Raw genomic sequence first — 15,387 nt, 5'->3', positions numbered from 1 at the left:
TCCTCCTTGGCTCCAGGAGTTCGGATTTCATTGAACCTGATTGTCCCCTCAGGCTCCTCCCTCTTGTTTACATTTTCATTTGCTTTTTCTGGCTGATACAAGTCTCACGCTTCTTTAGCAAGTCCATTTACCTCCAGGAGCAGGAACAGCAGCTGCGGCTCAAACAGCAGGAGTAGAGACTTTTCTTGCCTTTTTAAGCTGGGATGTTTGCCCTAACTGGCTTTCCTCTGTGCAGGGTTTTGCTTAGAGAATATGAGTTGATTTAAATGAGCCAATGACTGACTATTGCAGAAAGTTCCTGATCGTGCCTAGTAAAGAGGTAAGCAGCTTTGTTGTGGTTCAAGAGCTGGAAATACAAACCACGTGTATTTCTGTACGGATTTTATAGGAAATATATGGGAAGAGTTTGCAAGGAATGAGGGCCTGTGTTAGGGAGAGAGAAGAGACAGGCACACATAAAAAAGATTTAACTTTGAAGGAATGCAGCTCTGGACTTGTCCAGGTGTGCCTGAAGGTAGAAATATTTATTTATGAGGTTGAAAAAAATAATCCAGATCTCGTGTAATGTTTCCTGCTGCAACATGAACAAGGGTACAGTGTGCAGAGGTTTGTGTATTTGCAACCACCTTCTTTTTGTTCAGGTGGACTGGGTCACAATTGATCTTGCTGAATTTGTGGTATATGTGTTTACCTAAGTGGCTTGCATTTGTATGTGTTTTCACAAGTGGTGAATGGACAGGAGGTAGCTGTGGGGACAACTCAGAAGGCTGAAAGACTGAAACCTCTTTTTAACTCACAAGCCTGCCTTTGGGTATTTGGATTTCAAGGAGGGAAGTGCCAGGAAACACAGGCTTGGAAGGAAGCCACTATATTTGGTATGTGTTGGTATTTCAGCTCCTGATTTTTACATAAGTTGCTCTTTGTTTGTTAGGTATGAGAGTGAAAATACATACCCTTTGCTCTAAGGCTTTCATTTATAAGAGAGTCTCTGATACTGTTGTGTGTGCATTCAGTGTGGGAATTTTGTCAAGCTTCAGCCTGGGCAGTTCAGGGAGTTGGAACATCTCCTGGGAAGAGAGGTCAGGCTGAAAGCAAGTGGGCCCCTTCGGTCTGGTTAACAAAATTCCAGCATTACTCAGGTCTCCACCGTTGTGAACTTCCCTTGTTTTTTGACAGCTGTTTTACTCCTGCAATATACAAATACTCAATCATTATACATTGCTTTCTTGGCAAAAATGAGAGGGATGATTGAGTTGTACATTGATATGAGGTATCAAATGCATAAGGCCTCTGCAGTACCATTAGTTATCAAGGTGCACAGAATAAAATTTTGCATTGCTGGTATATTTTCTCATTTTATTCAGTCAAAAATACTCCCTGTCTATATGCATAGCTTCACTTCTGCAATTAAGTTGGTTAAGACTTTTTTTAGGAAAACGTGGGTGAAGAGTATTTACCAGAGTAAAGTGAAGTCCAGAAGTCTTAGTGCAGAGGTATTCTAAAATTATGACTTAGAAAAAAGGCAGAATCTGAAATTAAGGTGTTATGTAATATGAGAACAACTTCAGAACTTTGTATTTTGAAGGTTTATAGTATTTGAATAGTTAATTTGTCCTGGTTTTATGAATAAATAAACCATATATATGTATGTATTGGGTTTACATATATAGAGTTTATATAGAGAGATTATAAAATAGTGTACATGTATGTATTTTGTATGTACACACATGAAAATTAAATTTCTTTCATTTGACTATTTGCATATTCTCTACTATGATACCATTGAACCTTTAAAGATAGATTTGTGCTGGTTATTTCCATTTAAAATAAGTTATATCTAAGTATTCTCTGGGTTGCCCTGGTACAGAAACATATTCCAGGCTGCCCAGTGTAATGTTTCATTAAAACCACTGACGTATGCATGTGCTCTATAAATGCTGACTCTGTCCACAGTGTGATACTGTATATTTAATTCCTCCCCAGCAGAAATGCTATATTTCAAAATAAGATTATGATTTTTGCCTCATACAGCATTTCATATTCCTTTTAAACCAGGTTAGGAGGGAAAAAATTTCTGGGTAGAGTTTTATTTATTTATTTATTTATTACCTTAACTAAGTTGCATTCTTTCCACTGGACTTGCAGTGACAAATCTTACACAAGTCTGAGGTAAAATTAAATTCCTAATGCTGTTCAGCATCACACACCAGAATTTTTTTTTAATCATTACTGGGTAATTACATGTAAGTGCTTGTCATAATTAAATTAAAAAAAAAAAAAAAATTAATCTAAGAATGTTTCCTACAACTGTGCAAATTTGACAACAATTTAAATTTGTTATGTGCAATATCCATTGTGTTTTCATGATCAGGGGCTACGAGTTTAAATATACTGACTCCTAAGGAGCAAGTAAATTATTGTTTAACTGTGAGTCTCATTCTTTCCCATCTGTTCATAATGCATCATGATAATTTTTTGGTGACTATTTGAGGTTTCTAAAAAGCCAGCTGCCTACTAGAGAAAAATGGTCTGGTTACCAGTAAATTGTTTTATCCCACAATCACAGGTGTTTCCTTCTGAAGTCTGACAATACTGTATTCATCTTTAAATTCACAGCCAAAAGTCAATAGGTCTCGGACATTTCTGTTTCTTGCTTCACTCGTACACATATAACATAATATAACTCCGTAACTATGATAAATATCAAAATTAGTGTCTGTTAGGCTCACCATCCTACTTGTGACCAGTGTGACCTCTGTTTGGGGAGCCACTGATTTGAGAAATTGCTTAGGGACTTTCGAAGCTTGGCAGTGGACCAGACTTTCAGATACGGATACTTAGTAGGACATCTAGATCCCATGCTTTATTAATTATATTTTCCTTGTGCAGCATAATTGACTTTTTTAGATAGCTGGATGCTCACTTGAAATGGTTTGCGAAGGATTGGAAATCCTAGGAAATTATTCGCTTGTTTAGTCGAGTTCTTGGTTCTCATGTATATGCATTTCCTTCTAATTTAGATAATCTACATTTATCAGATGATAATGCAGGGTGTCTAAAATATTTCAAGCTGTTAGCTTCTTTCATAGTGAAGTTGTTCTTAGTGGTATACCTAGGCTTGTTATCTTGGTTACGAACACAGTTAGGCTGACACTGAATGAGGTAGTACTCGTGTCCAGAGCTATTCAGGCTTTTTAATCCACTGGCATTCCACATACAGGCAATCTTGAGGTTACAGGGTGAGACACTGAATGCCACAAAACCTAGTTGCCAGTTTTACAGTGCTGAAATATTTCAGAGAGATGCTAGTGTGCAGAAGTCATCCCTTTTGCCATGGTGTGTAGTTCTGACAGAGCTCTGTGGTTCATTAGCATGTGTAGCAATTGGAAAGCACAGACAGCTTGCAGTTGTCAGTTGCTTATACAGAGTGGTTCTAGTTATCTTAGAATCTTAAATTTTAGAGATCTTGTTTTTAACAGGGACCATACTGTAGCAAAAACATGGTTTCTACTGCTGAAGCTTCAGGTCAGATTTACTGAGTTTCCCATAAAAATGAGACATTTCCATATACAGATTCATGAACATACACAGACTAGTGTGTAAGCTTTTGTGTCTTGCCCATGAACCTTTCAGTCTCTTAAGTTTGCTGCCTCTGTTCTAACGAAATTTTCTGTTGGGCCATCCTGAGCCAAACCCTGTGAGAAGTCCTAGAAAGACTCTTGTTCCCAGTAGTGTGTATCAGTCAGGCTTTTAATGAGTACAGATGCTGTTCTTCAGTGTAGAGAGATCTGTACTTTTAAGAATTTTTGAAAAGCTCTGTTTGCAAACAAGGCATTTTGATCCATCTATGTGACAGGTTAGGGGAGGGAGAAATTCCTCTAGTAGAATTTTTTTCCTTTCATCAGATTTACTTGTGTAAAACATTCCTACACCTTCCTTGATGTTTACCAGTTAACACTAACTATTCAGAGAAATATGAAAGTGTTTACAATCTCTTCTTAGCGTTCACTGTGAACTATAGCTCAGATTAAAACTGGGATTTGAGTAGCGATTAATGAAATGTCTTAGCCAACAACGGGATCATTTGAGAATTCAAAGACAGCCATTTAACTTCTACATTTATCAGAAAAATATGCTTTTAAATTCACTTTTAAAACATTTCAGAAAGTAGTGAGGTAGTTTAAGTCCAAGCTTTGTAAATGTGGTATGAAAAGGAAGTCTAAGAAATCTAAGTTGTTCAGAATTTGAAAAAAACAAATGAAACACCAACAAACTCCCAAATTTTGTAAAACTGTTGTAATCCAATCCAGTGTCCTATGGAAAGAAACACTTGAGTGCTCCAACTTGCATACTTAATAGGTAAACATCAAAGGCCATAAACAAACAAAACCCCATCATCTGCTGAAAGCTGATTTCATATTTATATTCACAACGATGATAGTTCTTAATACCATTAAACATTGAGGAGTTATTTTTGCACATTTCTCAATTCTTGTATAGAGATACTGTATGGATATTTAAAAAACCAAAACACTTTCTAAAAAAGCTTTCTTCATTTCAAATGGAAACATAGAGAGGGGAGATAAACAATTTTTACATTTATAATCCACTTACATTGCTGTAGGTTTGTTTGTGTCTCATATCAAATGGAATGACAACATTTTAAGTAGAGATGCTACTTGTAAGCTGGACTCACGTGTCCCCTTTAGAACAGAAGCTGTACAGTTCACAGTTGAGAGACACACAAATGGTTTGTGGTTACTCAGCATTCCAGGCAACAGGCAGAATATATTTGCTAATTTTGTATTAGTGGAAGAAGTACTGGGCAAGGGTTATCTCCGAACCTCACAAGAGCTCACATGTGCAAGACCCTTGGTTAGTACTCCATTGGCAGTCTGTCACTGTCATCTTGTCTGTACTTCTGTTGCTATTCTTGGATGGCACTGTGTGATGATACAAGAAGGGCTAATGGAGGGAAATTCACAAAGATTTTCCATTGCTTCCATGGCTGTGCTTGAGCATTTGACAGATTTTGTACTTAATATTTTTCTGTGGCAAACCAAATCTACATGCTAGAATGTTTCATCTGGTGTGAGGTATTTATGGCTGACTAGCATGTTTGAAGGGTTTACAGCACTGTACTAGTTTTGGGTAGCAGAAAAGTCAGACAGAAATACTTAATAGTTCAAGTGTACTAGTCCTGTATTTACTTAACTGTGTTCCAGTTCAGACTTGTCACCTCTTCATGTCTATTCTGTGTCAGGATATTCAACTATTCAAAATAAAGCAGTTTTGTATTGTTTTCTAAGCACACAGAAAGGAAAAAAGAAAGTCACCTAATAGTTACTCTTAGTGGTGTTTTTTTCATTTTTGCAATTTGTTGTGGTAACTGTATTAAATAATTCCACATGAAGTGCCTAGTGTACTTCCTTGTCCTAGCAGTGGTGAGAGCTTGTAAGAAATCACAGCATGAAAGAGCTTGAGAAACTGTCAGTTGGTTGTATTTTCCTTAGTTATATTTTTCTCATAAATACTGTTTTTAAATATCTGTACACAGACATTCAGTCTCATGCATAGCAGCTCTTTTCATCATAGGATTTACACATCGTAAACTTTAGCAAACTTTTAACAGTTTGCCCACAGAGAAATTCTACAGCAAGGAGAATGGCTTTCTTTTTTTCCTAGCCTCATGACTTGTTCTGAAAAGGAGTATTTTTCTTTTGCATGTGCTATTTTAAAAATCAACATCAGACAAGTAATAGTACCTAGTCCTTAAAAAGTAAAAAGTTGTCCTTTAATTATTAGCTAAAACCTGTTAAACCTATCATATAACATCCAGTGTGTAAGTATTTTAACTGATGGAAACTTGGCAAGGTGTCCCATAATGAAGGCTTCTTCCAACCAGACCACTTTTCTTGCCATTATAAACCAATGAATTCATTGCCATCATGGGTACAATTTCTGAATAATGCTTTTTCTAAAATGACATTGCCTAGAAAATCTTCCTAGTTCAGAAGCTTCATGATCACGATGCCATTCTATTTTGAAAATGTGTGGTAGAGTTGATGTTGAAATGCATTGGCCTCTCCATGGCTCTTTTGGTTCTGGAACTGCCACAGGTGTTAGACTAATCTGTTGATTACCTTTGACACAAATCTGCCTGTTATTAAATTAGGATGGTCTGATTTTCTTCTTATCCAACAATTCTCAAACTATTGGGAGGAAAAGTTATTCAGAAACTTCCGCTTAATATAAATTTTGGTAAATGAGCATTAAATCCTTTGAAAGTAGAACCACTCACTTTACTTTTTTGGCTTGGTGGACAGTATAGATATTTAGTCCTAAAGTTTTTCATAAAAAAACAGAATTAATTGTGTTCATTTTCAGCACTGGTTAAGAGCCCAGTAGCCATACAGTATCTCAGGTTGGTCTAACCTGTGTGATGTGTGTGGGAGTTGGAAAACAAGTACAGTAAAGAATCATAAGAATGTGCCTCCTACGGCTTAATTTCTTCTCCTTGGTCTATAATGTCAAGGAGAGCTTTAAAAAGCCCTGACAGGCAGGGGTAGGAAAAAGTGGTTTGGGTAAAATAAGCTGAATTCAAATAAACTCTTGAGCTTTTAAAATGTTCCAGAGAGAAACCGCTGTATTCAGTGTTGTGAATCCGTTACCCATTGCCAGTGTTGGTAGTATTGAAATAACATGGAAAAGATTATTCTTACTGTAGTATTTTTAACTCAAATGGATTTTTTACTTCCTGATTGTATGTAAAAAATCTGCTCAAGTTTGCGTTTGTTTTCCTTGGTTTGTTTTTTTTTGTTGTCGTTGTTTGGTTTTGTTTTTTTTTTTTTTGGGAAGCAAAAAGAGGGTTTTTTCAACAACTTCAATTATTCATTTTGTATGTATTGCATATTTGTTATTGTTGAATATATACATTATGTGATTCCTGTTAGCAGTAAACCATAGTATCTAAAATATTACATATGTGATAAAACATGTAGAGGTGTGTACAAAGGAGACAATTCTAAGGCTGAAATTTTAGTATCTAACATGTTCTCTTGACTTTCTGCTGTATGTTTTGCATTATTTTTTTGTTGATTACTGAAGGGAAATAATTAAGATGGGCTGGTGACAGCAGCATGAAAAAAAATCAGTATATCAGATTAAAAAAATATAGGATGTGTGCCTTGAGATAGCAAGAAGCAGCAGGGTTCACGGATGCCAGTAACAATTCTGGGATCAAAAGCAGTATAGTCATTTCAGTGAAGCCCTCCATTTGAGTTCATTAGCCCTGTAAGATGGTAAAACTTGGCTCACCCGGTTCTTCTGTGTGTAGCTACTGTCAGTAAAGTGTGCTAAGTTGTGCTTATGCAACTGGAAGCAGGAATTTGTCTGTTCTCAACACTCAGCCTTAGTAAACTTAGATGCATTTTCGTGAAAAACTGTTGTATTTTCTAAAGATGGTGTAACCAGAAATCAAAGTTCCAGACCATATTTATTATGTATGATTATTCATAAACTTGAGTTGAGAGAGTACCTGAGAGATCAGAAATAAAGTTAGGTTCTTCCCATCATTGATGAGAAATGAGTTATATTCTGATTGTTAAGGGATTATGGCCTTGCTTATTAATTGAAATGTGAAATGCATACCAGATTCTCCACATGTAGAAATTCCATAGTCTAACATTTCCTCAGGAATGTCTTTATGAAGAGGTTTTACATATATTCCAAGGACTGCAGCTCTGATTGAAAGCTTTTTTTTTTTTTTCCCTTGCACCACCAAGAAAAGGAGTAAGTGATTCTTCATAGTGTACTTAGACCATCAAGTAGAAATGGATGAATTGTTAATTGCATAATATATGTTCAAGGCAAGTATTGCTGGTAGGTTCCTAACATTATTGCTCTGAACAGAATGCATGGTAGCCGCCTCAAATTTCTAGCATTGTAATAGTGTACTTATTCAAATTTAGTGTAAAGAGTTTGTGGAGCAATAAACATGCATTCAAAATAGTATAAAAAGAGGACTGCGTTTGATCTTGAGGTATGAATGGCATGTTATATTTCCATCAAGAAAATGTTTATAAACTGAAGTGTAAAATGAAAAAAATGTCATTGGTTGATGCAGTATTTGTAGAGCCAATTTAGTTTTGCAGAAACAATACCATTAGTATTAGCAGTACTTCTGTTGTGTAGTACGCCACCAGTCAAAGCCCTTATATAATACTTTGTCCTTGTCTCTCCCTTTTCTTGTTACTTATCTCTCCACAGTGCTGCATACCCAAGGTCCCATTGATGGCAGTCTGTATGCGAAAGTGAGAAAGAAGAGCTCTTCAGACAGCAGCATCCCTGGTGTTGCTCAAGGTGTTCCTGTGACAGGCAGTCCTGATCACAGTGACCATACCCTCTCTGTCAGCAGTGATTCAGGACACTCAACAGCTTCCATCAGGACAGACAAGACTGAGGAGCGCCTCGTGCAAGGAGTCAAACGGGGTCTGAGCCCACAAGAGAAGGCAGAGCTGGACCAGCTACTTAGTGGCTTTGGTCTGGAGGATTCTGTCAACACCACCAAGGATATGACTGATGCTCGAAGCAAGTACAGTGGGACTCGCCACATAGTGCCAGCTCAAGTTCATGTGAATGGAGACACCAAACTGAAGGACAGGGAGACTGATATTCTGGATGACGAAATGCCTAATCATGACCTTCACAGTGTGGACAGCATTGGGACTTTGTCTTCCTCAGAAGGGCAGCACTCCACCCACCTAGGGAACTTTAGTTGCCACAAGAGCAGCCAGAACTCACTTCTTTCAGATGGCTTTGGAAGTAACACTGGAGAAGAGCATCACAATGCTTTTGCCCCAGACCTGGGAATTGGTGTGGATCCCCTCTATGAGAGATCATTTGGAAGCACTGAGCTGAAGTCAACTCAGCAATTGCAACGGAATCCCTCTGTCTCTCCACAGCCTCAAGCCTATGGCCCAAGTAACTACTCTACTCAGACCTGGGTACGCCAGCAACAGATGGTCACTGCTTGCCAGTACGGTTTTGCCCCAGAGAATGAAATTCGGGTTGGCATTCATAACACTGTGGAGAATTTGGGCAGTGTCCAGAGCCAGTCCCGAGTCCCGGACACCCCGACACGTGGCTTCAGCAGCAGAGATGCTGTGCAGAGGGGACTAGGAAGTATGCCAAGTGCTACTGAAACTGCAGAACATGCCAGTGCTGAGAGTTTTAAGTCAAGGGCAGTGCCTCAGAGGGACACAAATGGCCTCGATATAGGACGGAACGCAGGGGACTTGCCAGCGTCTCCAACTCTGGATATTGATCAGTCCATTGAACAACTGAACAGGCTGATCTTGGAGTTAGACCCTACGTTTGAACCTATCCCAACCCGCATTAACACTGTCACCAGGGACAGAAGTCAAGTAAATGGCTTCAGCAGCCTTGATGTAGATGTGGAAGGGCTTGCCAGGAGTCCTGGCTTCCATGACAAATTAGAAGTCACAAACAGGAATCCCTCCCGGCATGGTAAGCTGTTTTAATGCTTTCTGAATATAATGCTTTTCCTAGCACTTGTATGAGGCAGGACCTCAGGTCCTGACTTAACAACTTCCAGGATCATTAGCAAGGGATTATTTCTGATACCTTCTTTACATAACCATGAAAGAAATTAGGGAATCAATCTGATGTGAGATAAGTGAGTTTTGCATGTACTTGTTTTTTGCCTAAAAAAAGTACTGTTCAGCAAATTCTTAGCTGTTATAGATCATCAGTTGGGATTTCTTGTTGCTGTAAATTTAAGTGATAAGGGAACAGAATTCCTCTAATTCTTACATTGAGACATTTTTAGAAGGCATCTGTAGTGAAATGGTTTATGATTTATGATTATATGCTTTTTATAATTTCCACTTAGCGTAGGAGAATAAGCTCCAACAATTTTATCTTCAAATTCAGTGTAGTGCTGCTGGCATTAAATTTCTATGCAGTATTTTCATAAGTAATGCAATCTTTTTGCCAGTAAAGTATTTTAAAACGTATTCTTTATGAAACTTTCTGTTTAAAAATTCAGAAGTCACAGTGCTTACTTGTTATCTCTGGCTCTGATATGATTGCCGAAATCAGCTGGTGGAATTATAGTCAGCAAGTGTTGCACATTTATTGCCGAAGTAATGCTACTAGCTATTGCCTAAGTAATGCTACTTTTGCAAACTAGAAGCTTTGCAAAAGGATGGGTAGTCTCTCTCTGCTAAAGTTCACTGATAACCTTTCACCAATGCTGTAGCTAAATTTTGTGACAAAGCAGCTCTTGCTGGTCTTGCTGTCATGTTTGAAAATTCTGTGTGGTCTAATTCTTCTGGCAGAACATACCCCCTTCCTTTCCTTCCCTCACTTCCCTTGCCTCTTCCTCTTCTCCCTTCTCCTACCTTCAGTCATGGTGAAATGAAAGACTTGTTTGTGTCTACAGGATTTGATTCAGTATCAGCCAACATGCCAGAACACATGTCTGTGGCCTCATTGGACACAAATGGGCTGCTTCAGCTTAAGCCCAGTTGGATATGCCAGACCATTCTATGATGACTGTGCCGAACTAGTGTGTGGTTTCCATTTATGTACAGCCCTGTGTGGTCAAGGATGGTGATTACTGTAGAGAAGGTGAAATTACAGTTTTGTGTGCAGGAGTGTAACGGAAGAATACGTGAGCTGTTTCACTATTTGTTTGGTTTTAATACATGGGATGTGTTTTGTGGCTCTTACAGGATTAATTAATTTGTGATTCTCTTTAATCTTTTCAAATGATTTGCTGATTGAAAATGAGATTTTAATTTTTTTTTACAGGAGAGTATTCTTTTTGATATACATTAAAGCTAATGAAGGGGATAAAAGGGTCATTTTAGAATAAGCCACCTTTTCCTATTCTGTGTTTAAAGATACAAATATGAAAAGAGATATTTGAATTTTTCTCACGGATTCTGGTCATCTCTCAAAGGAAGTAGGAGTCACTGTCAATTCTCTTCCATTTGTAAAGTCAGGCAAAGCGGGTAGACTTCCTGCCCTAATGAAGACTGGTGAGAATATGAGTCCTTGGGGTGTGTTCTGGAAGAGGATTTGTTTTAAAAGTAGTAATGAATTTGGAATTAAATATGAGTATACAGACAGCATTTAGAATCCTGGGTAATTTCGGTGGAGCAATGGGACATAGTATGAAAGAAGAAAGAGTTTAGGAGTCAGGAAGCTACTTCACTTTTTGTTATGCCCTTGCCTTTGGCAAGGCATTTCTCTCCTTTACCAGCCTGAGCAAGGGAAAAGGAGGGTTAATGTTTTTTTTCCATTTGTTTTTTTAAACCTGTCTCTCAGAACTATTGAACATCCTTACAAGATGTTTACATCATAGCTTCAAATCTAACCTTATGCATACTGATTCCTAATTCACCTCCAATTCAAGCTGCTAGAAGATCTCTTTGAGTTTAATTAGACATAGAGTATGTGTCTCTGGAAGTGAGGTTGTGAACACAATTTGTATGCTGAAAGTGGTATGTAAGTGCGAATTGCTATCAATAGCAACTCTGTTTCTGACACTGAATTTTTTCCCCATACCCTCTATCTCTGCTCCAAAGCAACATTCCCATTCCAGCTGAAATCACAGAGTGATTGAGGTTGGAAAGAACCTCCGAAGATCATCTGGTCTAGCCTCCTTGCTCAGGCAAGTCCATCTAGAACCAGTTGCCCAGGATCACATCCAGATGGCTGTTGACTATCTCCTAACTACAACCACCTCTCTGGGCAACCTGTGCCAGTGCTCAGTCATCCTCAAAGCCACAAACTTGTTTTCTGATGTTCAGAGGGGTACCATGGAAAACAGCCTGGCTCCCTCTTCTTTACAGCCTCTCTTCAGGTGTTTATAGACATTGATGAGATGATGAGGTCCTCAACACACTTTCATTTAATCAAGAACTTACAGAAGGAGAGTGCCATCCAGTACTTTGTGGACAGTTCTCCATTCTACCAAATAATGAGTACTTCTGCATGATGTTTTATTTCAGCATTTTTACCTTGTCTGATAAAAAGGCTAATCACTTAAGGGGACAGTCAGGGTGTGAATCAACTAGCATTTAGGTCTTTAAGTCTTTTCTTAAATTTTAGCTTGGAGGAAGTACTTAGTCTGTTCACACTTTAACTGCCCTGATGTCAGATTCTCAGAAGTTCTCAAAGCTTTTCATTGACATCAGAGACTTAAGGAGGAAGGTGACAAGTAAAGTGTAACCCTTGAATTTCTAGGGCCCGAAATAAATGAATGAACTGTATCTAGAGTTTAAGCGCTGCAGAGACCCTAAAATGTGTGGAATACAGGATGCAAGACTGGAGGCTTCTGTTGGCCTCTAGTCTTGGCTTATGTCATCGAGATTTATGGGCCCTTTTCTAGTCATATTTATAGTTGCTTAGGATTATTTATGTTTAGGAAAATTTCCTTTAAAAGTTTAACTCTTTAAGTGCTTTCTCTTAATTTTACCTTCTATTTTTCAGAGCTTTATGCTGCTAGTGTTGTTTAGGTTGGTTAGCATCTTCTACTAGCCTTAGTAGTCTCTTTGAAACAGGGTGCTAGTATAAAACTGTTCAATATTCTCAGCTGAAACATGCTTGGTGGTCCTGTTGAGAGGTTATAGTTTATTTCATCAAAGGCAGCAAACCTGACAGGGTGCTTTTTGTTTCCTCGAGCTCCTGATTTGGTGGGGTATGGGGAGGTGTTTTTAGTTTACGTTTCTGGAGTTGTAAACTAAACTACCATCATTTTCAACAACTGCTACTTCGGAGGATGGCATGTTCTAGCAGAAGAGGCAGAGAATAGGATTAGGAAGGATTTAGATACTCTAATTTAATTAGTCAGGGCCTTTAGGCAGACCAATGCTTTTGAGTGGCCTAAAGACCTCTGCTTGTGGTTAAGGTAGGTAGTGTCTTGAGGATTTTCTCTTGCGAAACAATCACATGCCTTGCTCTTGAGTGATAAACAGGAATTTTAGATGTGTGTTGAATACTCTGCCTGCCCTTTGAACTCTTTGAGTATATTCACTGTGATTAACAGTGCAATTTCATGTTGAGTCTAATGCAACTGAAATGCAGCAGACTGTTCCGAGGAGAGATGGCCTTACACTGCCTCCATGATCCTTGGATGTACGTTACCCCATTCATCCCTGCATCAGATCTGGTAATTGCAGTGGAGGGGTTTGTTGGATTAGTTTGTTAATTTCATGGTTTGTAGGCTTTCGTATGGGTTAGTTCTCTGTTAGATCGAAGAGTTAAACTAGCAGTGTGGACAGGTAATCACTAAATGCCATATGTAAAAAGAGTGGTGAGGGCACATGGCTGAAGGTGGGGGGCAAGCAGAACAGCCATTTTAGCAGCCTTAAAACCAGACAGAACAAGTTTATCCTGACAGAACCGCATACCTCTATCTGTGATAGGACCTGATCTGTAGGAACTTCACTGTGACACAGTTATTCCACTCTGTTACCAAACACCATTAGGAAATTATGAGGCAGAGCTATGAGAAAGCTAAATTCAGTATTTTAGCCCATTAGCTCCAACGCTAAGGTTGGAGATGTCGGGTTTCACCTGTCATTTTCTTCGTGTGCTTTAGAACATGATACTGGAATAAGTAATGTGAGAGTAGCATTTAATGAAAAGATTTTTTCGAAATAAATACTCCTTCATATAGCTTTAGCACAATAAGAATAATTTTTAAAGTTTGCCTTTATGTCAAGTGCTAAAATATCCCATTTCTGACTTGCAAGTATCATTCAGTTTATACTAGTAAGAGCTGTATTTTAAAACTACCCATGGTTCCAAAGGTAAAACAGTACGTATGTGTGGCATGCTGCCACCTCTGCTTAAGACTAGGAGAGTGAAAAACCAGCACACACTGATTTTCCAAATGCTGTAGGATTTATTTACATACTTGGACTTGCCCTGCTGCTGTATACAAAATCACTTATGCATGGTTTGCACAAAACGAGGGGAAAAAGTAGTTTGACGGAATGAATGTTAAGAATGAGGAAGACCTGGAATGTTTTTCCCTTGGTACATCACCTGACGATGGTACATCATCATCATCATCTAGCTGCAAGGAGAAATTGTCAATTGGTATGATCAGATGGAAGCAACAGGAGTATAATTTCATGTTTCATCTGAATTCACATGACAGTCATGGTTCTGAGCATAAAACACAGATATTCTGATACATTCTTTCAAATTCTGCATAGCACTTCAAAGGAGTAAATCTAGAAGTGTAGTCCAAACATCACAATATTTTAGGCAGATAACTGAATACTGGAAAAGTAACCTACTGTTTGCAGAAGCCCCTACCACCTCCCAAGCCTCAACTGTATGAGAAAACAGGTAAATTGAAACAGCAAAACCAGTCTATTTTGTCTGTGAGTGGGGAAAAAAAGCAACAAACCTTAAGTTTGAGAAACAAGGAAATGCTCTTTATTAGCTCCCTTCCTTTTTCAAATATGCTTGACAGTTCACTTGTCTTTGGGGACCATAGGTATGCAATATCTATGTGAGAAGAGGTAAAGAAAGTGGCCTTAGGGTATGCAGGTCTGCCAAATGCTCTAGAGTTTCAGTGTAGGAACCCAAGCCCTTAAAAAGACTGTTGTCTCCATACTGCTGAAATTAGTGCTTCTGTGCAAGGATTAATAAATAACAGGAAATATCCTCTGTACTTACTGGGATAAATGGCAAGTGTTAAACAGTTAAAAAAAAAATCAGATAAAAATATAACTCTTCGTGCTTAGTTAAAGTCAAAAGTCTATTTCTGCATGTGTGGGAATGAACTCGTGTATAATGTCATGCAAAGTTTCTCTTCAGACTTTAACATTGCTTTCCCTCCACAATGCACAGGTAAAGCATCGGTGTGGTCTGACTCTATTCCCCCGCACATGCACACGCATGCAGTAAAGCTGAAGTATTCAGCATACTTGCAGTAAAAGGCTGTAAATGTGTGCTAGAAAGAAAATAAAACCTTATAATAGAAGCTAAATAATCCCTTAAAATAATGATAATACGTTGTTGTTCATTGCCAGTTTGTGGTAACAGAGTACAGGCCTGATGGATGTGGTTTACCTTACCCTGGAGTAGACTCACAGAATTAGGATAAGCAGGAGATTCTCCAAAGCAATTAATTAGCTGTTGAATCTACTGCAGCAGAGGAGGTGTAACTGATAGCACAAAGAAATGCTGGCTGCCATGGGGATGAGGAAATAGTCACGAATAAAGGATAATCAAAACAGCAGTTGTTTACTGATGAGTAATGATTGGTCTTAACGCAGTCAGGTTTTAGGGGGGAAGCTCTATACCCTGTGACTTAAACAATTGTCCTGTGATGGAGGG

At 38.4% G+C, this 15,387-nt stretch overlaps 1 protein-coding gene across 7 annotated transcripts in view; it reads left to right on the top strand.

Moving 5' to 3' along the window:
• Window positions 1-15,387, top strand: part of TNS3 (tensin 3) — a 240,535-nt gene that overhangs the window by 160,719 nt on the left and 64,429 nt on the right. For all 7 annotated transcript variants that reach the window (XM_074899804.1, XM_074899806.1, XM_074899803.1 and 4 more), the window contains one exon: window positions 8,269-9,528. In XM_074899804.1, coding sequence (XP_074755905.1) covers window positions 8,269-9,528 — 1,260 coding nt within the window. The remainder of the gene's footprint in view (window positions 1-8,268; window positions 9,529-15,387) is intronic.

The sequence above is a fragment of the Athene noctua genome, chromosome 2 (genome assembly GCF_965140245.1).
Source record: "Athene noctua chromosome 2, bAthNoc1.hap1.1, whole genome shotgun sequence".
Taxonomy (NCBI): Eukaryota; Metazoa; Chordata; class Aves; order Strigiformes; family Strigidae; genus Athene; species Athene noctua.
The sequence above is the reverse complement of the archived record's forward strand: the minus strand, read 5'-3'. Positions and strand labels throughout refer to the sequence as shown.